The sequence below is a fragment of the Eretmochelys imbricata genome, chromosome 26, assembly GCF_965152235.1.
Source record: "Eretmochelys imbricata isolate rEreImb1 chromosome 26, rEreImb1.hap1, whole genome shotgun sequence".
Taxonomy (NCBI): Eukaryota; Metazoa; Chordata; order Testudines; family Cheloniidae; genus Eretmochelys; species Eretmochelys imbricata.
This window is the reverse complement of record NC_135597.1, coordinates 14,047,610-14,073,173: the sequence shown is the minus strand read 5'-3', so window position 1 is coordinate 14,073,173 and position 25,564 is coordinate 14,047,610. Positions and strand designations below refer to the sequence as shown.

Here is a 25,564-nt window from a genome sequence, read left to right as displayed (position 1 = left end):
GCAAGGTCAGCACAGGAATGGCAGAACTCCCGGGGGTCGGAGAGCAGCGGGCCGGGTAGAGACTTCCACGGGGGAAACTCTAAAGAGGGCACTGTGACAACCCAGCTAATAATGATCCCTAGCTCTTATCCAGCACTTTTCCTCAGTAGCTCTCACCGTGCTTCCCGGGGGAGGGGGCTGGTCAGGATCATTTGTCAGATGGGGAAACTGAGGCACAGAGTGACTTGCCCATGGCTGCCCAGCAGGCCAGTGGCAAAGCTGGGAATAGAACCCACGTCTCCCGAGGCCCATTCCAGTGCTCTGTCTGCTACCTTGGGGGGAAGACCGGTGGAACAACCAGTGAATGACACAGGGGTCTCAGATAGAGCAGGAGCGCCCATGTTTACCCTTCATCATCATACAAGGACAAGGGGCCGGTGAGTGGCAGCTGCCTGAAACCAGGAAAGACAATTATTGCACATCGGGTAATTAGCCGGTGGAACTCACTGCCACAAGATCTGACCGGGGTCCGGAGCTCAGTGAGGTTCCCGAGAGGACTGGACAGTTATCTGGACAGGGAAACAGACGGTTCTCAGTTACAGGCGTTAGCAGCTAGGTATAAAAGAAGGGGGCCTCATCTAACACACCCCCCCGCCTCAGCCCGGGAACCAGGCTCTAGGGAGAATGTCCCCATGGGCAGGCTTTCCCCAGTGCCTCTGGGGCCAGACCAGTGGGCAGCGTGGGGCTGCCCTGACTAGCCCCAAACCCTCTCGGCCCTGGCACCTGTTCAGAAGCTGGCGGCCTCTCCCAGCTCCCCCTGCCCTTGTTATCCCACCCCTGGGCTGCGGTGCCGGTCAGACCTGCGGGGAGCTCCCTCTCATGCGGGGCCCCGCCAGCCCCACCCACCCTCCCTTTGCCACTGCCCGTCCTCTCTCTGCGCCGGCTCCCTGCCGGGACCCCGGGCACCGCCGAGCTCGCCCCAGGCGGGCGCTGGGCTCCGGGTTTCGGGAAGCGGGGTCAAGGCTCGGCCGTGGTTGCGTTGCCCTGAGCCGCTGGCTCTTGCCCGTTCAGCGGAAGGCTCGTTAGCCGGCTGGACCGGGAGAAACAAGGCACCCGGCCCAGACGCAGCAGCCGCAGCGGGGGTGTGAGCAGAAGGGTTCGGGGTGCCGGGCTGGGCAGCGCCTCCGGGGATGAGCGCACTCTCATGGGGGGGGGGGCTACAAACATGGGGGGGCTCTGCTGTTCGGGGGGGGGGAGAAACTGGCCCTGGGGGGGGTCATCCGGCCCTGCAGTGCCGGGAAGCTGGGGGTTATAGGCCACGCCGGGCGGTGCGTCCAGGGGGGGGCCGTAGCCCGGGGTTCAGGCCGCATCCGTCGGGGCGACCCTGCAGCTCCCCTGGAGCCCGAGGGCCCCAGGCTGTGTCGGCCCCGGGGCCGGGGTGCTGCTGCCCGGCTGGGGGGGGAGATGGGTGGGGGATCCCGGCGGACGCACGGCGGGATTAGCGCAGCGAGGGGATTACAGCCTGGCCGTCCTGCGGGGTGCGCGGAGCCCCACTGGCCCGGAGCACGGGCGGGCTGGTGTGGACGTGGCGCTGCCTGGCTGGGTTATGCCCCGCTGCAGCCCCGGGGGGCCCGAGCCCCGCTGGGGCACGGAGCTGGGGAGCAAAGGCGGCGGGCAGCGCAGCGGTGCGCGGTGGGAAGGCGGCGAGGAGCCGCGGTTGAAGCCCGGTCTCGGGGCTGCAGGGGGCAGGGATTAGACAGCGGGATGGAAACCACCCCCCCCCCCGGCCCCGGCGCTCGCCGTTCTGCGGGGCCAGGAGCAGCTGGGGCTGCGAGTTCGAGGCCCCCAGCCCCTTCCCTCTGCGGGCCGCCCGCGGGGCAGAACAAACCGGACCCCGGGGGGGGGGGGGAGCTCTGCTCTCTGCTCCCCCCGCCGGCCTCCCTGCTGGCTCGGCCAGCCCGCTCCGTGCCCCAGCCTCGCCGGCTGCGTGCCCGGCATGGGGCATCTCGCTCGGCGGGGGAGCGGAGTGTGCGGGTCCCCTGCCCCCGACATGCCAGGCGAGGAGACGGGCAAGCCGGCTCGGGGCAGGAGGCGAGCCTGTTCCCCCCTCCCCGGGACAGGCTCGGTTCTGGGTGGACGGGGAGGGCTCAGGCTCTGCAGAGACCCTCCGGGCCCGCGAGCAGCGCGGCGGGGGCGGTTCCTAGATTGCAGCCGGCTCTGGGGGCTGGGCAGGGCCCCCCCCTCATTCCCCCCCGGGGGGACTCCCGGCCCCTGCCCCCCTGCGCCCCTGCCCGGTGCTGCCCGCCCGCGCTCGCTTCCTCGCCCCCCTGCAGCAATCCTCAATCCGGGGCGCCCGGCGTTTCCACGGCAACAGACTGCGCCGGCGAACCCGGGCTCCTGCCTCCGCTTGCCGGGGTTTCTAAGGCGTGTGGCTCCGCCCACCTGGGAATCTCCCCTAGCTGTTAGCAGTACGGGGACTATGACACACAGGGAGGCTACTTTGACGTCGCGGACTCTCTCCAGGAGGAGGCAGTGCCCTCCCCTGCCCCCTGTCCATTGCCAGGCTTGTCAGCCATGATCCTTCCCCAGCGCTTTCCATCCTCAGCCTGCCCCTTCCTTGGCGTTAGCACAGCGTCCCCAGCCTCTCCTGCAGCGAGGTGGGTTTCATTACCCGCCCCCGTCCCCTTTACAGAGGGGCAGGGCATGGGCAAGGTCAGATCTACCGGGTGGCAGAGCTGGGGAAGAACCCAGGAGTCCTGGCTTTAGCTGCCGCTGGCCCAGATCAGAGGCACCAGGGACGCTGTGCGCTTCCCTCTTCCCCCGTTCTCTCCAGGGTGCCCATGCTGGGGCCTCTGACCCACGGCTTGCTGCCCGCCCCAGTTTGCTGTTGTCGATCGCAATGGGAGCGCTGGCTGGGCTGGTTCTGAGCTCTCCCCAGGCATCAGCCCAGCCCACTGAGAGCCGGGGGTGAGCTTCTCCCGGGGCTGGGTTCTCTGGGAGAGCTGGTGCCATCTTTGCAGCGGGTGGGCCCCGGGTGCCAGCAGGGAAGGGCAATTAGAACGGCAGAAGGGGGCGAGCAGGTCACCTGGCAGGCCTGGGCTGTGCTTCCTGTTTGGGGGGCCTTTCCGAGCTGGTCTGGGCTTTTGGATTTGTGGGAGCAGATGTGCTGACGCTGGAGAACTGCAGGGGGACACCCCAAGCCTGCCTTGCCTGGGGAGGGTGCTCAGAGGGGTCGCCCTGCATGGGCCTCAGGGGCAGGGGGACTTGCGCAGAGCCAGAGCCCCTTATTCCCAGCCGAGCCTATGCTTTGAACTCTGGTTGAAGGGATGGGGATGCCAGATCTCCCCACTCCCCGACACCAGGTCTCTGCCACAGGGCTGGAGGCCATCACGCTGACCTGTCCTGTGCTCTCCCCTCTGTATGCACCTATTGTCTCTTGTCTTGCTTATCGGCTCTCCCAGGCGGGGAGCATCTGTCTGTTCCGAGTTTGTACAGTGCCTAGCACCATGCGGGCCCTGCTCTGTGACTGGCCGGCGTAGGTGCTCCTGTAACTAACCGAGGCAGTAATGGGCCCTGGGAGATTGCTGGTCTCAGCACTGTAGCTTCAAGTTTATGGTGGGGGGGTACCAGCTTTTGGGGGGAATCCTTCTGTGGAGGGGGCTGCAGGATTAAGGGGAGCAAACCTGGGGTCTGCTTCTGGGCACTGGTGCTGCGGGGTGGTGAGGGCAGAGAGGAAGGATGGCCCAATGGCTAAGGCACTAGTTTGGCACTTGGTTCAATTCCCCACTCAGCCCCAGACTGATTCCCTGGGGGGCTGTGGACTAATCACTGAGGCCCAGAGCTCTGAAGGCATTCAGGTGCCTGAACCCCTTTGGGGAATGAGATTTCAGCTCCTAAACCCATTAGGTGTTGCAACGCTGAGCGTAACAGTGCCTGGAAACCTTTATAAGCCTGGGCCTTCTTCGCTGGGCCTTGGGTCTCCCCTGACTCCAATGGGATTAACAGCCCTGCCCCGCCACCTGGCGGGGTGATGATCCATCTCTTGCAATGCGCTGCAGGGATGGGGGCTGGAGGAGCAGCCTGGTAGACAGGAGGGACTCTGATAAAGACACTGTTGCTGGGTGAGTGGTGGTTTTTATGCTTTAATATGGGGGAGGCGCGGGGGCCTCTCCCTTACTCTATAAGGGACAATCTGGCTGGTCAGTCCGTGCAGGATGCTGTGTCTTGCTGACAGGCCAGAAGCAAGAGCTCCTGGGTTAGGCCCTTCTCCACCTGAAATACTGGGTGCTGAACCAGGCTTTGGGGCACGGAAGCCCTGCTCTGGGGGTTAGATGCTCCATGGCACGTCGGCCATTCCAGTCGTTGATTGCTAGTCAGGGCCGTGTCCGGGGATTTCACCCCTCGGAGCAGCTTGAGACGGGCTCTGGTCAGTCCCTGTCCCTTCCTCGCATGCTGGGACTGGACCACTCCCCTGGGCACAGGAAGGGGCTGGGGCTGGGCTCGGCGCACTAGAGATGGGGGTGGGCTGGTCTGAACGCTGAGCTGGGTACACAGATCAGAGGCGGGGTGGGGGACAGATTATCCCTCTGGGAAGGAGAACCTGGTTGGAAGGTCTGGGAGGTGGATGAAGTAGGAGCTGGGGTCTGCACATCTAACCGGATTCAGGAAAGTCACCGATGCCTTCTGCCAAGTGGAGGCCGTGTCTCCTGCTGGTTCTCCGGCTGCAGATCTGGGCACCGTGATCAGCAAACGCTGATTAGACACTTAAACGGGCCCTTTCCACCGTGGAAGAGGCAGTAACACTGGGGACACGTAGGGTACAACTGGCCCAGCAATATCAGGGCCGGGAATTGCCAACGGGCACAGCTGCCCTGGTTCCTGCTGTAGTGTAGACAGGACTCCGGCGTTTCACCTCTGTGTTGTCTTAGACCCAGCCTCGTCTACACTACAGCTTCTGCCAGTGGAGCTGCGGCCTGGGGTAGTTAAGGGGCCCGGTGTGTGGTGCAGACAAGGCCTCCGGCGGGCACAGCAAACCTGGCAGCACAGCTGGCCAGCCCAGTTTGGGGCTCTGTAGCAGGAAGGATCAGGTCACAGAGCAGGGAGGAGGCAATCTGAGGTAGCTCTGATGCGACTGTCCCTGAGACACAGCATCTGGTCCTGGGTGCCTGCTTACCATCGAGACACAGAGGCTGGAGGGGGGAACTTCCCGGGAAGGCTCGGCGAAGTGATGGCTAAGGGGTGGGAGGAAGAAGAGGAGTTACTGAAGGCGGTGCCAGGGGGGCATGTGAACCACCTGGCATAGAGGGGCCCCGAGCCTTGATACTGATGCATTTAGATGCTGCCATAATCCCCCTGTTAACTCCAAACAGTTCAGACAACTAGGGACACAGCTGCTGGCATCCTTTGGGCTCGTGCCATGATACCGGGGCAGCTTGTTCTGCCAGGTACAGATGGAACCTGAGCGTGTTCTCTCCATGGTACTGAAGTGTCTTGCTTCTTTAGAGGTCCGTTCTGGCCTAGCCTGAGCCCCTGGGGAACCGACCAGGCCCCTAGCAGATATCTTCCCTAACAGAATGCTGGGAATCATTAAGAGAGGGATAGAGAATAAGACAGAAAATATCATATGGCCTGTATATAAATCCAGGGTACGCCCACATCTGGAATGCGTGCAGATCTGGGAGATCCATCTCAAAAAAGATATATTGGACTTGGAAAAGGTTCAGAAAAGGGCAACAAAGATGATTAGAGGGATGGAACGGCTTCCGTATGAGGAGAGATTAACAAGACTGGGACTTTTCAGCTTGGAAAAGAGACGACTAAGGGGGGATATGATTGAGGTCTATAAAATCGTGACTGGTGTGGAGATAGTATATAAGGAAGTGTGATTTATTCCTTCTCATAGCACAAGAACTAAAGGTCACCCAATAAAATTAATATGCAGCAGATTTAAAACAAACAAAAGGAAGTATTTTTTCACACAATGCACAGTCAACCTGTGGAACTCTTTGCCAGAGGATGTTGTGAAGGTCAAGACTACAACAGAGTTCAAAAAAGAACTGGGTAAATTCAGGGTGGATAGGTCCATCAATGGCTATTAGCCAGGATGGGCAGGGATGGTGTCCCAAGCCTCTGTTTGCCAGAAGCTGGAAATGGGCGACAGGGGATGGATCAGTTGATGATTCCCTGCTCCGTTCCCTCCGGGGCACCTGGCCCTGGCCATGGCCTCTGGCCACTGTCGGAAGACAGGACACTGGGCTAGATGGACCTCTGGTCTGACCCAGTATGGCCGTTCTTATGTCCCCTCTCCTCTCTCAGACCCCAAGGAGCCGTGTGCCCAGCACTGGTAGGAGGAAGTCCTTGAGGAAGGATGGCTCAGTGGTTAGAGCACAATCCTATCCCTGCTCTGCTACAGATTTCCTGTGTGACCTTGGGTGGCTGTCTCTGGCCATCAGTTCTCCACCTGTACGATGGAGATGTTCGATGCCTTGCTCCAGGGGACAAATCCCTTGCCAGGTGCTCAGATCCTCCTGTGATGGGGGTCACAGATAGATCACGTTGCTTGTTATGTGTTTGTAGCACCTCAGAGCCAGATGGGTGGGACCAGGGCCCTGGTGTGGCAGGTGCTTTACAAACACAAAGCAAAGACCCAGCCCCTGCCCGAAGGGGGCAGCTGAACTCCCAAGGGCTCCCACAGTCCAGAGCCTGCTTGTCCCGTGGTCCGGAGGGTTGCTTTGCCCAGGTGACCTCCCCGAGGTCAGGGCCTCAGGAAATGGGCCAATGGCCTTTCTCGGGCTGTTCTTCTCTTCCAGCCAGCCCCTTGGTGGCTCCTAAGTCCAGAAGTTTGGAGCAGAAAACCTCACTGAGCAGGGTCAAAAATCGCCCACCCTGCACATGGTTTGGGGAATGGGGACCCGGGGGCGGGAAATACAGGGCCGGGGGAGTAAGCCGCTCCTTGCGGCCCGTGGCTGGGCGTAGCTGCTGCTGTCCTGGTGTGTCCGGATCTGGGCCAGCTGCCACGTCCCCATCTGGGAATTCCCCCAGCCCCACCTCCGTTAGGTGATCCGATCTGCTTTGCCTGCCCCCCTGCTGGTCCCGGGGGAGGCCCTGGAGCCTTCCTGCGGGGCCTGCTCTCTGCAGGTTGCCTTTCTGTTGGCTGCGGTTCGAAGGCTCCTCCAACTGCCGGTGCACCTCCCTCGTTTGAAGGCGTCTGAGCAGATCAGCATGGCCTTTGCCCATCCGCACTTGCCGGCTCTGTGAGCGGAACATGCCAATGCCAGGTCCGGCCAGAGCCTTTCTGCCCAACGCTGCAAAGAAAGGAGGAGCCAGGGGCAGAAATCATTAGAAATGCTCCCAGGCTGAAAGCCTCGTGCGGGGATCCTGTGCCGTGCGTGGCAGGAATTGCTCCAAGGGGCCTCCCGTAGCGTGGCCTGGCTTCCCCTCAGCTGTGTGTGTGTGTGGGGGGGAAGTAACTGAGATGTGGGCCCAGAAGAGACTTGGCGAGGGGGGGCTCCGACTCTCATGCTCCCCCCTGCAGAAGGTGCCCAGATTTGCTGAGATTGGTTTCTGCTGGGAGTTCTCTCTGCAGTCGCTGTTCGTGCAGCGCCTAGCGCAGAGGGGTCCTGGCCCATGCCAGGTGCTCTTGGCACTGCTGCGATCCAGTCAATAAATAAGGAGGCAAGGAAGGGCATGTAATGGGTGCCCGCAGGGAGAACGGGGTGCCTGGCTTCGCTCTGTGGCTCTGAGCCCCCGGCTAGTCATTTCATCCCCCAGCCCGGAGAGCTAGATGCGTATCAGGGTGGCAAGGAGCATAGGGGGTGGCGTCTGTCTCCATTCCCTGTGCCCCAGGAACCCTAGGTGCCCTTCGCTTTCCTGCCCAGACAGCAGCTGCAGAAATTTCAGTTGAAAACTGTCACCCTGCCCTCCCCACGGCTCTCTGCCCAGGGCCAATCTAAACTGGGCCAAGACCGCTGGGGAGGGCGGGGTGATCAGTTCCATTGGAAATGACTTTTTGCCGGGAAATGGCCTTTCGTTTTAGTTTTCAAACAATGGGGCAAAGAGCGCTCAAAATTGGAAAAAAAACGTTCTGTTCGCCCGGAAATTATTATTATTGATTTTTTTTGCTGGTCGCTGGAAATTCTGGCAAATCTGGTTTTCGGGCTGATTTTTTTTCTCAGAACTTCCAGCAAACCCGAAAAAGCCATTGGCCGCCCTGCTCTGCAGGCGGGTGTTATACACCTGGGTGGGCTGGAGGTACATTGTGGGGCCAGCGGCAGGGGGCCTGGGCTCACAGCTACAGACATGTCCCAAGTCTGTGTTCTGCCCCCCTTGGGCAGAGCTTAGCCCTGCTAGGTGTGAAGCGTGGTCCTGCCCCAGCCCTTGTTCCCCCAGCCAGGCACTCCCGAATCTCTGATGATGAAGCTCATCCTTCTGGGGACCTGCAGCTCTTGAAGAAGTGGCAGACTCTGGGGAGCAGCTGGGTTGGGCAAGATGATGTGGAGTGTGACAGAGTGAGAGCTAACAGCTGTCCCAGCACTCCGGTCACTTAAGCTCTGATTAGTTTCCCCTAGAGAAGGCTTGAGGGAGGAATGGAGAGTACTTAATTTCCTAATCAGAGTGTAGGCTGGCTGGCTAAGGAGGTGGTTGTCCCATCAGCTGGGAGGGGGGGTTAAAAAGCAGGGGAGGGAAATGGCAGAGGGAGAAGGCCAGCAGAGGGGAGGGGAGACGGGACCGCGGAAAGGCAAGATCTCTCCTGGGAGAAAGGGCCGTGGTTTGAAGGGCGCTGTCGGTAGAGGCTCTGCACAGGAATTAGAGTAACAGCCGTGTTAGTCTGTATTCGCAAAAAGAACAGGAGGACTCGTGGCACCTTAGAGACTAACCAATTTATCTGAGCATAAACTTTCGTGAGCTAGAGCTCACTGCATCGGGTGCATACTGTGGAAAATACAGAAGATCTTTTTATACACACAAAGCATGAAAAAATGGGTGTTTACCACTACAAAAGGTTTTCTCTCCCCCCACCCCACTCTCCTGCTGGTAATAGCTCATCTAAAGTGATCACTCTCCTTACAATGTGTATGATAATCAAGTTGGGGGTGAGGACGGGGGGGGGGGGGGGGAGAGAAAACCTGGATTTGTGCTGGAAATGGCCCACCTTGATTACCATACACATTGTAAGGAGAGCGATCACTTTGGATGAGCTATTACCAGCAGGAGAGTGGGGTGGGGGGAGAGAAAACCTTTTGTAGTGGTAAACACCCATTTTTTCATGCTTTGTGTGTATAAAAAGATCTTCTACACTTTCTACAGTATGCACCCGATGCAGTGAGCTGTAGCTCACGAAAGCTCATGCTCAGATAAATCGGTTAGTCTCTAAGGTGCCACGAGTCCTCCTCTTCTTTTTGCACAGGAATTGTGGTAGTGGCTTGTGGGAAGAAGCATAAATAAAAAAACTCCCAGGGGGTGTCCAAGACTGTTGGTGAGGATCTCCTGGGCAGGAGGGGAGGCAGCTGCCCTTTTCCATGGCAGGATCAAGCTGGCGCTGGATGTGTGGGCTGGCTCGACTACCCTCGCCGGGCTGTGGCACCCTGAGTGTTTGGAGCCGGGATTGATTTATTAGTGGTGCTTCCCTCGTGCAAGTTACCTCCTGGCGATGCGGCCACCTCTGGGGTGGAGGACAGCAGCCGGCTGCCCAGCAATGCCTGTAGCGAAGGGGAGAATTCAGCCGGGGCTCCGAGGTCTTTAATGCCCACCCAGAGCCACTGGCTTGTCTTAAGGAGACCTCCCAGCTGATCACAATGCAGAGAGAGAAATCCAGGAGCCAGGGACACCAACGCTTTCCCCTTGTGCACCTGGGGAACGCTCAATGCTTAGCTCTGCGGTGATCCGCGCTGGCTTTTAGAGAGCCTCAGACAGGCTGCAGTCTGCGTAGCAACGCTGGCTAGCTGCCTGCGTTCCCGGGAGCCAGCCCACCCGCTGTCACTTTCTGGCAGCATGTTCTAGACCCTCTTTGGCTGCACCGGGCCTGCGCTGCCCACCTGTGTATGCTGATAACTCGGCTTTAACCCGTAAACACCACCCCCATCCATGGAAGCCGCTTTTCCCGATTCAGAACAATCCCGGCGTTAGCACATTTGGAATTTCAGCATCTTTTGTCCTTTATCCTTTTGAGCGGGGACGTCTCCAGATGCGCGGCTGGGGAGCTGACAAAATCCCAGCCAGGCAGCAGGAGACGGGCAGGGCCAGAGGGGTCTCCCCGCACCTGGTTTCCGCCGTGTTCAGGGAGAGGCTGTTTCCCGCTGGGGGAATCGTAGCTAGGGAGGGAAACGGGGTTTAAAAGCGTTTTGGAAGTGGAGTGAAAGGAAAAGGGAACGGCCCTTGGAATGCAATCCCCCGGCAGGAGTGAGTCTCGCAGGGCCTAAGACGGCTTCAGGTTTTATGGTGCAACACACGCACCATGGATCACATTTTCAGGAGTCGTTTTCAAAGCAATGACGGGACCCAGGAGCCTAACTCTCACGTTCAGAAATGATGTTTAGGGTCCGTCTCTGCGGCAGCTGAACGCCCACGGTCGACCTGGGCCACCTGACGTGGGGCCAAGGGGCTGCCTCATTGCAGGGTGGGCTCTAGGACCCTGCAAGGGGGAAGGGTCCCTGACCGTCTACACTGCAATTAAACGGCCCCTCGAGTCAGCTGGCCAGGGCCGGCGCTGGGCTTTTCATGGCCGTGTGGACCTGCCCTTGTGAGCCCCATTCCCGCTGGCTGTCCGGGAGGCAGAGGCAGCTGAGTGCTACCGGCCCCGATCGTCAAAGACACAGAAAGGCACCTAGTGAGATACAAAAGTGCCTAAGCAGGTTAGGTGCCTAAATCCCATGGGAGACAGGGTGCCTGCCCTGCTTAGATGCCTCTGAATGTCCTACTAAGCGCTCTCCTGTGTCTTCGGGCACCTCAGTGCCTTGGGCAATCTGGCCCCAAGTCACTTTTGAAATCAGGGTGGAGGGTGTCTCAACCACTTAGGTTGCTTTAGAAAATTTTTACCCCAGATGCTAAAACCCGGAGCTCTGAGCTCTTGCCTTCCTGTCTGAGGGCTGCACGGTGCCGGCTGCCCCTCCGTCCCCATGCCTGTCTGCTCTTTGGGGCCGGCCCCGCCGGTATCTGGTGTGTTGTACAGCACAGAGCGCAGCAGCAGGGGGGGGCTGCTGGGGTGTGTGGGAGCAAGTGTGTGTGTGGGGGGTGAGTCCTGCCCAGCTGCATTATGGGGCGCTGGTGGCCTTGGCTTGGGACCAGGATTGATGGGTGTTTGGGGGTGATTTGCTAATGTTCATTTTTTTGCAATGCATTGTGGACTGGCTCCTCCCTCTCAATGGAAGAGGCTCCGCCCCCTGTGCTGGGAGAGGCTCCGCCCCCTCAGACCCTGTATGGAGGGAGCCCTTGGCACTGAACATCAAGCGGTCCCTGGGAATACCCCCCAAACATGCCCTGTGAAACCTGCAGGCCTTTCTTCCCTGGCTCCTGGCCCTGCTGCAGCCTTACATCCTCCGGCAGCAAACCTGCCCACCACGGTGCCACGTCGGAGCTGGCGCCAGGTGTCTCCGTGTCTGTGTGCTGGTTACACTGAAATTAAGCCAATGAGATAATCAGCAGCCTAAGGGCCTCTCCCAACCGGCCCGGTGGGCTGCTGCTGAGCTCTCCAGGTGCAGAGTTCGGGAAGTTAGTTTTCTCTCTCTCTCTTTTCCTCTTTCTAGGGGGGCTTTCTCGGTCGTGCGACGCTGCGTCAAACTCTGCACCGGCCATGAGTACGCAGCCAAGATTATCAACACCAAGAAGCTCTCTGCAAGAGGTAGGCTTAGCGCTCTGCTTGTTTCCCTTCCATGGCTGCTCTGACTGGGAAATCTGCCGGCCTCCCCTTCTCACCTGCAGCCTCCGTGGCCGCAGAGGGGAGAGGGGGATCCTTTGCTCGCCGATTGCGGCCGCCCCGACGGGCGGGTGGGCTTTAAGGTCAGGCGACACGCTGATCATTTTGTCTGACTTCCTGCATTTGCACAGGCCACAGAACCCCAGCCCCAGGGTTGTGTGTGTGTATCTGTGTCAATTCTCCTATGCGGGTGTCGCTATCATGCCCACCGATTTCACTGGGCGCCGGATCGAGCCATTTCAGTGGTTGCCTTTAAAGAATCAGCATTTGCCAAAACAGTTACCCAGTGGTAAATTGAAAATCACCTGTAACAGACATGAAATAACTCCAGTCCGTATGTGGTACCTGTGGACTTTCCTGACCAACCATGGTCTCCACGCTTGCTGTCTCACGATGGACCTGTCCCATTCAGCATGCGCCCGCGAGCTGGCGTGGTCTACGGCTGAGTTATAGGAGAAGTGAGGATATGGATTCCACAGGCCTGTTTTGCTTTGCTAGGATGACGTATGAAGTTTCACGACTGTCTTTTAACAAAAATTGCATTAATTCCTCAAAGGTGTCACGAGGTGGGTGGGGGGACACACAGATTCTGGGTGACTTAGACTCTCTGTTCCTCACTTCCCATTTGTACAATGGGGATAACTCGCAGGGGTGTCTGAGGATAAAGGCATTGAAGACTGTGAGGTGCCCAGATACCACGGTGATGGGTGCAGGAAAAGAACCCGTGATCCCTTACTGGCCACGAGCCCACTCCCCTACGGCTTGGCTCGCCTGCCTTTGCTTGCTGAGCCTGTTAATTCTCAACCATCTTCCCGCTCCTCCGGAGGGAGACACGTCGCTACCGTGTCTGAGACCTCAGTCATCTCTGTGGCTACAGACGGCGAGATAACAACCACAGCGTGTGACCCCGGGGCCGACTCCGGCAGCGGGTTGGAGAGAAGGGGCCATGCCAAGCGATAAATATCCCTAATAACAGCAAAGGGGGCCTGGAAAAGTACTAGCCTGGCTATTCTCCCTTTTGTACCATGCTCGCTGCTGGGGGCCCAATCCTGACCAGTGCTGGGCCTCTGCAGGAAGGGAATGGGAATTGAAGGGGGCGAGGGCCGTGCTGCTCAGGATCAGGCCCACCCATCTGCCTTTAGGGACAGGCCCCGCTGTCGCTGTGTTGTGAAGCTGTTGGAGTTCACGGGCTCTGAGGAAGCAGCTGTACGAGCATTCTGCACGCTCCGGTGTGCGCAACGCCTGCCAGGAAGCTGGAGAAATCACAGCCTCTCTCGTGGGCACACGTCTGGGTAAGCGTCGCTCGCCTCTTCCCAGCTGTCTGCCCCCCGCACCAGCGTCTCTCAGCACCTCACGCACACTCATGCATTTATCTTAACACCTCCCCGTGTTATTATCCCTGGGGACTGGAGCACGGAGAGACTAAGTGACATGCCTAAGGTCACACAGGAAGTCTGTGGCAGGGCAGGGAATCAACCCCCTGGTCTTCCAACTGCTAGGCCCCCATCCTGGCCACTGGGTTAGCCTTTCGTTTATTTCAGGAGCCTGAAATTAACATGGCTTTAATGCTTTTGGTGATGGTATTGCCCCTAGGCTATTGGCATAGCTCCAGCAGTGGGGTCAGATGGTTAGTCCCAGTCCCCGAGGGGCAACCAGAGGCAACAAAGGGAGGGGGGCCTGCATGGTCACGTGCCGCCCCCAGATTTCTGCCAGGGTTTATATTTGTATTTTTATTTCCCTTTTCTCTTGCGGAAGGTGGGTTACAAATCCACGCCCTCCCCCCACCACTATCAACAGTTACGCGCCACCTCTGGGCACCACCGTGAACGAGTGTTTTGTGTAGGTCCTATGTAAACCGTCTCTTTTTTTGCAAATCTTGGTTTAAAAAGGGGGCCCCATGTTTTTAAGGAAAATCTGCTTTGAACCCAAACTCCCAGGTGTTGGGTTAACGCACAACCTGGCCGCCTAGCTGTAGATCCAAATCACTCCAGGGCTCTGTCGGTTAACCTGCTCCCCATGGAGAGCTATTCTGCAGGCACTGAATAAACACGCGGGGAATGTGGTGGTAAGGTTGCATAGTTAACGCTCGAGTCAAGGAAAGTACAAGTGAAGATTTCAGGCATCATCTTAAATCTGCCCCCTCTGTCCATTCCGAGCCAACCTGGAATGATGTGCTCGCATCCTGAAATTCCACGGGTAAGAGAATAGACTCGCCCATTCAGAGGCACTGGGCTTTTGCTTTGGGGCTATACAGTGCAATAGAGCCCAGGACTGGGGCTCCTAGTCACCACTGCAAGCCAGATCACAACTAAGAAGAATAGGGGGCCTTGTTAGGATGATGCATCTCTTGTCTTTTGAACAGCGACCTGTTGAATGCATTCAAGCATCGTTGCAGGCGATGTCCGGCTCTTTCAGAAGGAAGAAATGGCGAAAAGCCCCCAGTCGTGTTTCCACAAACGCCCTTGGGTGGGTGGGCAGCAGTGAGGGCCGAATCTGAGACCCAGGGATCTTCATACACACAGCTATTGCCTGAGCTGAAGGATTTCAGCCTCTTACACAAGGCTGTCGCAGGCTCGTCACCGGAGCAGGGCAGAACGCCACGCAAAATGGGCACGTCTCGCAAGGCCAGCGGGGTTGATGAACATTAGGAAGTTGTTCTCCTTTAGCTTCAGCGAGCTTCTGTTGCTCCTTGTGTGGATCGGCGCTAGGTCTGCTCCCAGCATGACACAAAGTCAGTGGAGCACGTATTACGTGGATTAAAAACTGGCCAACTGATAGATCTGAAAATCTAGTTGTAAATGGGGAGTCATCATCCACTGGGGACATTTCTAGGGGGCCTCACAGGGCGGTTGTGGTGGGGTCTTGCTGTTTCCCAGCACAGGGCTAGTCAGTGTCTGGGTCATGGATCCACAGGGTCAGTGCTATGCCCCAGCTTTGCAACAGCCTCTAGGAGGAATCCCTTCAGGGTGCCAGATCCCCATGGGTCTCACTCTTCCAGCCCAGGATAGGCCATGTGGCCTCTTTCGTTTGAACCTCTGGGGCTCCAGCATTCCTGCGTCACGCCGTGAGCTCTGTTCAGCGAGTCCAGCTGAGGAGCTCCTGGTGGAGACGTGTTCGCTCTTCGGGGATTAATGCGCCTCACCCAGCATTTGCAGGGACCTTCCAACCGCGTTGTCCAAGCAGGCGGGTTCATTAATCACCGGGAACACAGCATAGGAGGTCCGTACGTTAGCACAGAGAACTGAAAGTTAAAGCATAGACCATTCTGGTCAGCCCAGAGCCCAGCCACGCTGTGGTGAACCCCATTGTTCAAGCTGTGTCTCTCTCTGACCTTCATCAGATCCCTGCAGGTGAGAGCCCCGACTCCTTCCAGCAGCCAGCTCTTATCCCCCTCACCTCACACCTCTCCAGTCCTTTGTTCTCACACTGGGATCTTTGCTTGGCTTCCCAGCGGAGAGACGTGGAAATCCACCTCCCTCAGGGTCCTAGAGGCTGCAGGGACCTGGTGGTCACTTCCCGGGAGCCACGGTAAACGCCACTGGGACCCCGCACCCCAAACCTCCTCCTGTGCCCCTGTCCCAGCCCGAAGTCTCCTCCCACACCCCAACTCCCCCCCGCAGCCTGCACCCCACACACCCCAGCCCCCTGCCCCAGCCCGGAGCCCCCTTCTGTGCTACAAACCCCTTATCCCTGGCCCCACCCCAGAGCTTCACCCCAGCCAGAGCCCTCACCTTCCCCCCACGCCCCAAACCCCGCCGCAGCCTGGAGCCCCCTCCCACACCCTGAACTCTTCATTTCTGGCCCCATCTGGAGCCCACACCCCCAGCTCAGAGCTAATACCCCCCTATCCCAGCTCGGAGCCCTCTCCTGCACCCCAAATACCCTCATCCCCAGCCCCACCCCAGAGTCCACACCCCCAGATGGAGCCCTTACCCCCGCCCCCCGCACCCAATCCAGTGAAAGTGAATGTGGGTGGGAGAGAGCAAGAGAAGGAGGGAGGGAGATGGAGCAAGCGGGGGCCAGTGCCTCGGGGAAGGGGCAGGGCAGGGGTGTTCGGGTTTGTGCCCTTAGAAAGTTGGCAACCCTACCAAATTGCAGCAGGCAGGAGGCACGGGAGGGGTGGGGAGAGGCAGGAGCTGATTCACGGGGCTCCTGGTGGGTGCTGAGCACCCACTGGTTTTTTCCCATAAGTGCTCCAACCCCGGATCACCTGCAGAGTCGATGCCTATGTCTTGGCTAGTCCTTTTTTCAATGACTCATTCAGGGTCAGACAGCGAGGTGACATTCATACCTAGGGCTCTTAGCCTGCTCGGGGACCAAACAGCTCTTTTTGGGCCGTTGGCTAGCCACGCACAATATAGGGGAACCTGAGGCATACATTGGCTTAATAAAAATATTACAGAAAATTCCCACTTTGTCACACACTGATCTGGCAGGAACTATAAAAGCATGACACAAAAATTGGCGTAGCGGTAAAAGACGATGGCAGGTCGGCTCGACGGAGCTGAGCTCACTTGGACAACCGGCGTTTGAATGCAGCCAAATGCAAGGCCGTGCATCTAGGAACGAAGAATGTAGGTCACATTTACAAGATTCTGGGCTGGCTCCTGGAAAGCAGCGACTCCGAGGAGGACATGGGGGGCCTGGCGAGTAACCAGTTGAACGTGAGCTCCCTGTCTGAGGCTGTAGCTAGGAGAGCTAATGCAAGCCAGGGCTGTGTAAGGAGGGAATATTGAGCAGGAGTAAGGATGAGGTTCTTACCTCTGCATACTGCACTGGGGAGACCTTACAGCGAGAGACAAGAGCAGCTCAGTCTAGATGATCCAAGAGAAGATAGAGAAGTGACTTGATCACAGTTTAGAAGTACCTACGCAGAGTGATTAGTAGTTGGCTCTTCAGTCTAGCAGACCAAGCCGGAACAAGATCCAGTGGCTGGAAGCTGAAGCTGAAATCTTCAGACTAGAAATAACGTGCAGACTTTTAACAGGAAATGTAACTGACTTACCTAGGGATATGGTGGATTCTCCATCCTTGGAGTCTGTCAGTTACGAGTCGGTGTCTCTTTCTGAAATGTAAGCTCTAGCTTAGCCAGGAGAACATAAGAACAGCCAGACTGGGTCAGACCAAAGGTCCATCTAGCCCAGTGTCCGGTCTTCTGACAGTGGCCAGTGCCAGGTGCCCCAGAGGGAATGAACAGAGCAGGTAATGATCAAGTGATCCATTCTCTGTTGCCCATTCCTAGCTTCTCGCAAACAGAGGCTAAGGACACCATCCCTGCCCATCCTGGCTAATAGCCATTGATGGACCTGTCCTCCATGAATTTATATAGTTCTTTTTTGAACCCTGTTGTAGTCTTGGTCTTCACAACATCCTCTGGCAGGGAGTTCCATAGGTTCATTGTGCATTGTGTGGAAAAAATGCTTCCTTTTGTTTGTTTTAAACCTGCTGCCTATTAATTTCATTGGGTGACCCCTAGTTCTTGTGTTATGAGAAGGAGTAAATAACACTTTCTTATTCCTTACCAGTCACGATTTTATAGACCTCAAGCATATCCGCCCTTAGTCGACTCTTTTCCAAGCTGACAGGTCCCAATCTTATTAATCTCTCCTCATATGGCAGCCGTTCCATACCCCTAATCATTTTTGTTGCCCTTTTCTGAACCTTTTCCAATTCCAATACATCTTTTTTGAGATGGGGCGACCACATCTGCACACAGTATTCCAGATGTGGGCATACCATGGATTTATATAGAGGCAATATGATATTGTTAGCCTTATTATCTATCCCTTTCTCAATGAATCCCAACATTCTGTTCGCTTTTTTGACTGAGTTCTGGGCTAGATGCAGGAATCGCTGGGGGAGGTTCTCTGGCCTGGGTTAGACAGGAGGTCTTGGTCCCATCTGGCCTCCCATCTGAAATCTGAGCCCTAAATCTTTCCCGGAGCTTTTAGCTAATTGCAGGACCCAGCTCATGCCACAAGGTTGCCCGGCCAGGTGTGAGGCTGGAGGCTGGCCAGCAGATCCTTTATAACTAGGGCTGGGAGCTGAGAAGAGCCCAGCGGGAATCTCAGGGGGAGTTTGCAGAGGTGGATGTCAGAAAAAGCACTGTCAAATGCTGGGATCAGGGAGAGAGAGGAAGATGGGTCCAACAGCAGCTGCCTAAAGGCTTTTGGCTTTCAGAAGCCAGAGGGGCGCAGGATGCTGCGAGCAGCTGGGCCGGAAGAAGGTGGGAGAAGCATCCAGGGTTTGGGAAACACCCGTGTGTCTACATTTGTGGCACCAAGTCTCAGAGCCCAGGTCAGTAGCCGTGGAGATGAGCCTGAGCCCTGAAACCCATCGGGGCCGGGTGGGGGTGGGGGGAGGGAACAAAACACTCTTACAGTCCAGGCTCCAGCCCAAGTGGGAATGTCTACCCGGCTATTTTTATCCCTGCAGCCTAAGCCCTGCAAGCCCAAGTCAATTGACCTGGGCTCTGAGACTGCGCCACCGGCCTTTTATTGCTGTGTAGACATAACCACCCCAGTCGGAGCCTATGTCTAAACAAGAAAAGGAGTACTTGTGGCACCTTAGAAACTAACCAATTTATTTGAGCATGAGCTTTCGTGAGCTACAGCTCACTTCATCGGATGCATAAAGTGGAAAATATTTGTGAAAATGTGTGGACTTAACTGACCTTAACGTCCCTCTGCAATGAATACCGAGTCATTTGTCGGTGTTCAGAGGGCTGATACAGGCATGACTGGGAGCTGGGTTTGGATCAGTGAGTGTGTTCTTCGTGGTGGCTGGTCCCTCATGAAAGGTCATTAAGTTTGCAGATGATACCCAAAGGGGAAGAGGCTGGGGACGCACGGCCAAGACTCCGACGGACGCGGCTGTTCACGTGATGATTTGGATTAGGTGCGTGGGCTCACAGGTAGACCGGAATGGAGCGTGTCTGTTTAAAGTGATGCATTCCGCTCGTTAAGGGGCATTTAAATGGCGCTGAGGAGGGAAGGGTCTGTGTACATCGTAGTGTCCTGCATTTAAAATTCTCTGCCCACGTGGCAGTGGCAGAGAGAAAACCTAGTGGAAGGCCAATGTCTCCTTCCAGTTGCCCTGGTCGAAGGAAGATATAGTTTCATTGGAGGGAAGTTCCGGGGGCCGGAGGGTGACCAAGTCACTAACTGGATTAGAGGGGTTTAGGTCGAAGGAAAGATTGATGAGACTGGCCTTATGGAAGCCTGGGAGAGGATGATTACGAGGTGACATGATTGACGTGTTTGAACAAGCTCAGGGTTGTTATGAGGCTAAACCTGGCGATCCGTGGGAGGTCGCGCTGCCCTGGGCTAGGGGCTGGGGGGTTATGGTAATCAGGAGCACAGCGCTCGGAAGAAGCGTTTGAGGAGGGCGTTAAAGCAAGGACTATCAGCTTCCAGACAAGGTGGCGGACTCAAGTAGCATTAATGCCTTTAAGCTAAAGTTGGCTGGCTGGCTTTGTCCCATCCCTGGTTTCCCTGGGCTCAGGCCGGGATTATTCCCTAGGGCACGAGCTCTAGGATTTCCGTTGTCTCAAGGGATGGGGTGTCACAAGTTGCAGTGGGGGAGGTTTAGGTTGGATATTAGGAAAAACTTTTTCACTAGGAGGGTGGTGAAGCACTGGAATGGGTTACCTAGGGAGGTGGTGGTCTAACCACTTCCTTAGAGGTTTTTAAGGTCAGGCTTGACAAAGCCCTGGCTGGGATGATTTAGTTGGGGATCGGTCCTGCTTTGAGCAGGGGGTGGGACTAGATGACCTCCTGAGATCCCTTCCAGCCCTGATATTCTATAATTCTATGGGGCTCTCCCTCCTTCCCCCGGGGAGCCAGTTCGCAGCCTGCCACGTCTCACCGCCGGGACGCCTGCGTTGCCTTTCCGCCTTTCACCCCATTGCCGCAGGTAGCTCCCTGACCTGTCGGCCTTCCCCCTGTGTCCATCTTGCTCGCGGGGATGGAGGGGGAGGCTGAGGCCTCGGCTGGACGAGAACAGAAGGCATGGAGGGAAAGCAGGGACCTCGGAGGGCAGCACTAGGCGTAGGGAATGAGGCTATGAGGTGCGAATTAGCCTCTCAAGGGAACTTTTAACCCGGTGGGGGTGACAGAGGAGGTGACCCCCACGGCTCTTCTACTCCAGTCTGTGTAGATGGCAATTGGCCAAAGTTTTATAACTCAGCCAAAAGTGAGTGGATGTTCATGATCTGGAGGATGAATAATGATGGCCCCAATAATTCCAGGGCCCTTTGGGTCCAACACCGACCGTGGCATTTCGGCAGCTCTGAACCACTGCTTCTCAGCCTCTTGGATTCCATTAACCCAGCTATACAGGGGCACGACTGCCCCGAAGACAAATGGGAACGGCTCGGCCATGACGGAAAACAATGGCTGGCTGCAGCTGCACGCATTCATGTAGCTTTGATAATGCCCTGAGACCCCGAACTGGAATAGTCTCCTCCTAGTCCCGGTTTGGGTCCATCCTGTGCAGGCCATTCTGACCATTCCAGTGATGTCCCAGTGCGAGAAGGGCATCAAACATCTTGTCGCTGGTGAACCTCGCTTTTTGGTGGTTTATAAACTCAGGGAGCCCCCCATTCTAGGCACAGCCAGTCGTGATGCCTGTAGGCAAGGTTGACACTTAATTTTATTTAAACCTTGTTTTCAGATGCCTAGATCTTTACCGTTCAAGCTGAAATTTTTCCATGCGGAGTGTTGGCCTCAGGCTGAATTTTGGGCAAACGTAGTTCAGCCATTTCCAAGAACAAGGACGGGGTAAAATAGGTGGGTTTTCCTTTGGTTAGTTCCCTCCAGGGTTTGGAGCCGGAGCTTGAAATTTGGCAGAGGGATGGTCCGTGGGTCAGGGAGGTGGTTTTTGCAGTTCTCATAGAATCCTAGAATCCTAGAAGATCAGGGTTGGAAGGGACCTCAGGAGGTCATCTAGTCCAACCCCCTGCTCAAAGCAGGACCAATCTCCAACTAAATCATCCCAGTTAGGGCTTTGTCAAGCCAGGCCTTAAAAACCTCTAAGGAAGGAGATTCCACCATCTCCCTAGGTAACGCATTCCAGTGTTTCACCACCCTCCTAGTGAAAAAGTTTTTCCTAATATCCAACCTAAACCTCCCCCGCTGCAACTTGAGACCATTACTCCTCGTTCTGTCATCTGCTATCACTGAGAACAGCCAAGCTCCATCCTCTTTGGAACCCCCTTCAGGTAGTTGAAAGCAGCTATCAAATCCCCCCTCATTCTTCTCTTCCTCAGACTAAACAATCCCAGTTCCCTCAGCCTCTCCTCATAAGTCATGTGCTCCAGCCCCCTAATAATTTTTGTTGCCCTCCGCTGGACGTTTTCCAATGTTTCCACATCCTTCTTGTAGAAGGGGCCCAAAACTGGACACAGTACTCCAGATGAGGCCTCACCAATGCTGAATAGAGGGGAATGATCACGTCCCTCGATCTGCTGGCAATGCCCCTACTTATACAGCCCAAAATGCCATTGGCCTTCTTGGCAACAAGGGCACACTGTTGACTCAATCCAGCTTCTCGTCCACTGTAACCCCAGGTCCTTTTCTGCAGAACTGCTGCCGAGCCATTCGGTCCCTAGTCTGTAGCAGTGCATGGGGTTCTTCCTTCCTAATTGCAGGACTCTGCACTTGTGTTTGTTGAACCTCATCAGATTTCTTTTGGCCCAATCCTCTAATTTGTCTAGGTCCCTCTGTTTTCTATCCGTACCATCCAGCGTATCTACCTCTCCTCCCAGTTTAGTGTCATCTGCAAACTTGCTGAGGGTGCAATCCACACCATCCTCCAGATCATGAACATCCACTCACTTTTGGCTGAGTTATAAAACTTTGGCCAATTGCCATCTGTACGCTCTGTAGGGCTTGTTACAGGCTTGCTGCTAAAATCGGTCACGTCCTGTTTGCATGGAGTGTACTCCAGCCCCACGGAACTCCTGAGCATCTTCTAACCATCTGAGGAGTGAAGGTCTGGGACAGTCTCCCAGGGGAGCAGTGGGGGCAAAAAACCTAACTGGTTTCAAGACGGAGCTTGAGAAGTTTGTGGTGGGGGTGGGATGATGGGACGGCCAACGATGGCACGGAGCCGATCGGCGACTGCTTGCAGCAAATATCTCCAAAGGCTGGTGACGGGACACTAGATGGGGAGGGCTCTGAGTTACTACAGAGAATTCTTCCCCAGGTGTCTGACTGGTGGGCCTTGCCCACATGCTCAGGGTCAAACTGATTGCCATGTTTGGGGTCGGGAAGGAATTTTCCCACAGCTCAGACTGGCAGAGAGACTCTGGAGGGAATTGCCTTCCTCTGCAGCATGGGGCACAGGCCACTTGCAGGTTTAAACTAGTGTAAATGGAGGATTCTCTGTAACTTGGGGTCTTTAAACCATGATTTGAGGACGTCAGTCACTCAGCCAGAGGTTCGGGATCTGTTACAGGAGTGGGTGGGTGAGGTTCTGTGGACTTTGATGTGCAGGAGGTCAGACTAGGTGATCATGCTGGTCCCTTCTCACTTAGATTCTCTGAGCATGCTCACAGAGGCAGAGAACTTGAGCTCAGACGGGTGGATGATCCTGAAGCTGCTGGCACCTCCTTGGGCTAGGTCCATGCAGGGTGGGCTTCAGCATGGGTCCACCTGCTGGGAGGTGGCACTTCGGTCTCACCTGTTTGCTCCCTTTGGCACGTAGTGTAGTTTACTAAAGATTGAAATGCTTTAATCTAGCTAAAGTCTTTGGGTTTGATGCGGGGGATCTGGGTGAAAATGAATGGTTTGTGGTAGACAGGAGGTCTGCCAGGATGATCTGCTGGCCTTGGTCTCTAGGCAACTGTGCAGTTTTGAGGTTGAATTTTTTTGCTTTTTAAAAAAAACAAAACTAAGAAGTTGAATTTAAAAAACCCTTCAGTAAATCTGCCAAGTTTAGAAACTCAGATTTGATCCTATGGAAAGTGTTTGCCCTTGCAGCCTTCATCTGGATGTGCGTTACGACACAGTCTTTAGTGGTGCGATAGCACATGACTTGTTCTGTAGGCCCCTGGACTGGGTCAGCGCACAGGCTGGACGGTGGCGGTGACTGGAGGTTGCAAGGAAAGGGTCGCTGTTCTCTTGCGTTTAAAGATCCAGGAGGGCTTTGTTCTGTTCCTGTCTCTGCCACGGTCTCCCCGTGTGAGGTGGGGCAAGATTATCCCAATTCCCACACACAAGAGGGCTGAATGGAGATTGCCGGGGCAACCTGGATTCTGGCCTCTCCTAACTTCTGAGTGCTTGACTCTTCAACCTCCATGTTCTTTTAACACAATTTTTGTGTGTGTTCTGGATGAGTGCTAGCAGCTCCAGAGTATTGACTGAGACAAGCTTTGTAGTGGACAGCTGATTATTTCCCCCCCAAAGTGCTCTAAATCCTGCGAGCATACTCGGATTGTCTTAAAAATGGCTAGGCCTCGCTGAGGCCTGGGGTCAAAGGGTTCCTGAGATACAGCATTTGGGGCATGGTGGCGGGGGAAGGACCACTCGGTCAAATGTTTCCATTCTGTTAGGGGCTTTCCCTTCCCCCCTTCCCCTTGTTCTTGTCACGGAGACAGAAAGCAGAAGGCCAGAAGTCCGAAGGGTAGGAAATGATGCCGCAGAATCCCTCCTCCTCCTCCTTAGCAGGCCCAAAGATACCTGCAGTGAACATCCCTGGTCCCTCCCCTTACAACTTATGGTCATATTCTGTTTTGGAGGTTCATGAGTCTTGGGGTTTGGTATCACCTCTTTTGTACCCCATGGGACGCGTAGGGAGCGAGGTTGTGTACTGGCCAAGGTCAGGCAGTTCTTTGACTTTTAGTGTTTCTTATACTTTCCCGCTTGACCCTCCCTGCTGGTTGCTTGACCTTATCTTGGGACAGGAGCTGAGGCAGGACTGTCCTTCAAGTGTACGCTGGTATATTACACTCCCACCAAACCCTCTATCCCTTATCTTTTCTCATTGTACTAAAAGCCCGATCTGGTTGTAGGAAAAGCAACACACGGTGTCTGTGTTCTTTGTTCCACATCTTAGGATGGATATAAAAGTATCAAAAAGTCAAACCCAAAATTCTCTCTCAGGCTAACAAACAGACCTATGTACTAACACGTCCTTGTAACGTTTTCTCTGTGTGTGCCCATCTGTTGCTCAGACTGGGGCACCTAACTGAGCGTATCTGATTGGGTTTGATCTCTGCTAGAGGCCCATCGAGGGGGAGCTAGATTGAAAACGTTATTCGGAGGTGCATCCAGATCTGCCAACTGGCCTGTATCTGGGAAGTGCGCCACAGGAAAAGAACTGCTCGTGTGCCATGAGACGAGGACATCTTGAGCCGGGTGTGCTATGGATTGGTGGTCAGCTCACAGGTGTTCTGGCAACAGAGCCGGAGCCTAACTCAAGGCCTGTGAGTTCAAGTCCCACCGCTTGCAGACTTGTGAGAATGTCTGCTGCGTGTATTACTATTCTCGGCCTGCTCCCTACTCGGGCTGCGAAGATGCTCCATGAGGAAGGTTGGCCCAGGGGGCAGGCAGCGTTGTGGAAGTGCCGTAGTGGGATTTCCATGACGGAGGCTGAGCAGAGCTGATTTTTGTTCCAAGCACTCTACACTCAGTGTGCGCCGAGGGATTGTCTTGAAAACTGGCCCACGACAGGGGTTGGGGTAAGACTTTGTGGAGCACAATTGAGGTTGTTTGGGCAAGAAGTTCCTGTCTGCGTCCTGCCCTGGGTTCTTGGGCAGTGCTATGTCCAGGATGTGATGTCTGGGACGGGAGAGAATTGAAAATAGCACCAGAAAGGCCACTGCAAGAGTTCCAGGCAGGACCAATCTGTGCCAGGAGACTTGCCAAATTCCTGCCAGGCAGCTCTAGGCATGATGGACCCGATCTGAGCTGGGACTGGGCATGCTTGCTGCAGCAATGGGCACACGGTGCTCTGAGTGGCGGGGAGGAGAACACCCAGTGAGATGAATGGGGCAGTTCACACCTCTCCAGATGGGCATGCCGATCCCCTGCTTCCGACGCCAGACCCTGATGTGGGGTAGGAGCCCTGGGGCTCCCCTCCCTTAGCTCTTGCTGCCTCCATCCAGTCAATGTGTGTCTCAAGCCCGGCCTCTGCCAGAGTTCCCAGGCAATGCTGGACAAGTTACTTACACCCAGCCTGTCACAGGTAGCCACTGAATGTTCCTCATTTCCTGGGTGCCCAGGGGCTGATTTCATAGAATCAGAGAAATGTAGGACTGGAAGGGACCTCGAGAGGTCGGTCGTCTAGTCCAGTCCCCTGTGCTGAGGCAGGACTGAGTATTAAACCATCCCTGACAGGTGTTTGTCCAACCTGCCCTTAAAAATCTCCAATGGTGGAGAATCCACAACCTCCCTGGGTAATTTGTACCAGTGTTTAACCACCCTGACCGTTCGGACGTTTTTCCTAATGTCCAACCTAAACCTCCCTTGCTGGAATTTAAGCCCATTGCTTCTTGTCCTGTCCTCAGAGGTTAAGAAGAACAATTTCTCCTCCTCCTCCTCCTTGTAGCAACCTTTCACATACTTGAAAATTGTTCTCAGGTCCATCCTCAATCTTCTTTTCCCCAGACTAAACAAACCCATTTTTTTTCAGTCTTTCCCTTCGTAGGTCACATTTTCTAGACCTTTAATC

At 55.8% G+C, this 25,564-nt stretch overlaps 1 protein-coding gene across 1 annotated transcript in view; it reads left to right on the top strand.

Moving 5' to 3' along the window:
- Positions 1 to 25,564, top strand: part of CAMK2B (calcium/calmodulin dependent protein kinase II beta) — a 141,236-nt gene that overhangs the window by 4,219 nt on the left and 111,453 nt on the right. The window contains exon 2 of the mRNA XM_077805947.1: positions 11,721 to 11,815. Within this exon, the coding sequence (XP_077662073.1) occupies positions 11,721 to 11,815 (95 nt within the window). The remainder of the gene's footprint in view (positions 1 to 11,720; positions 11,816 to 25,564) is intronic.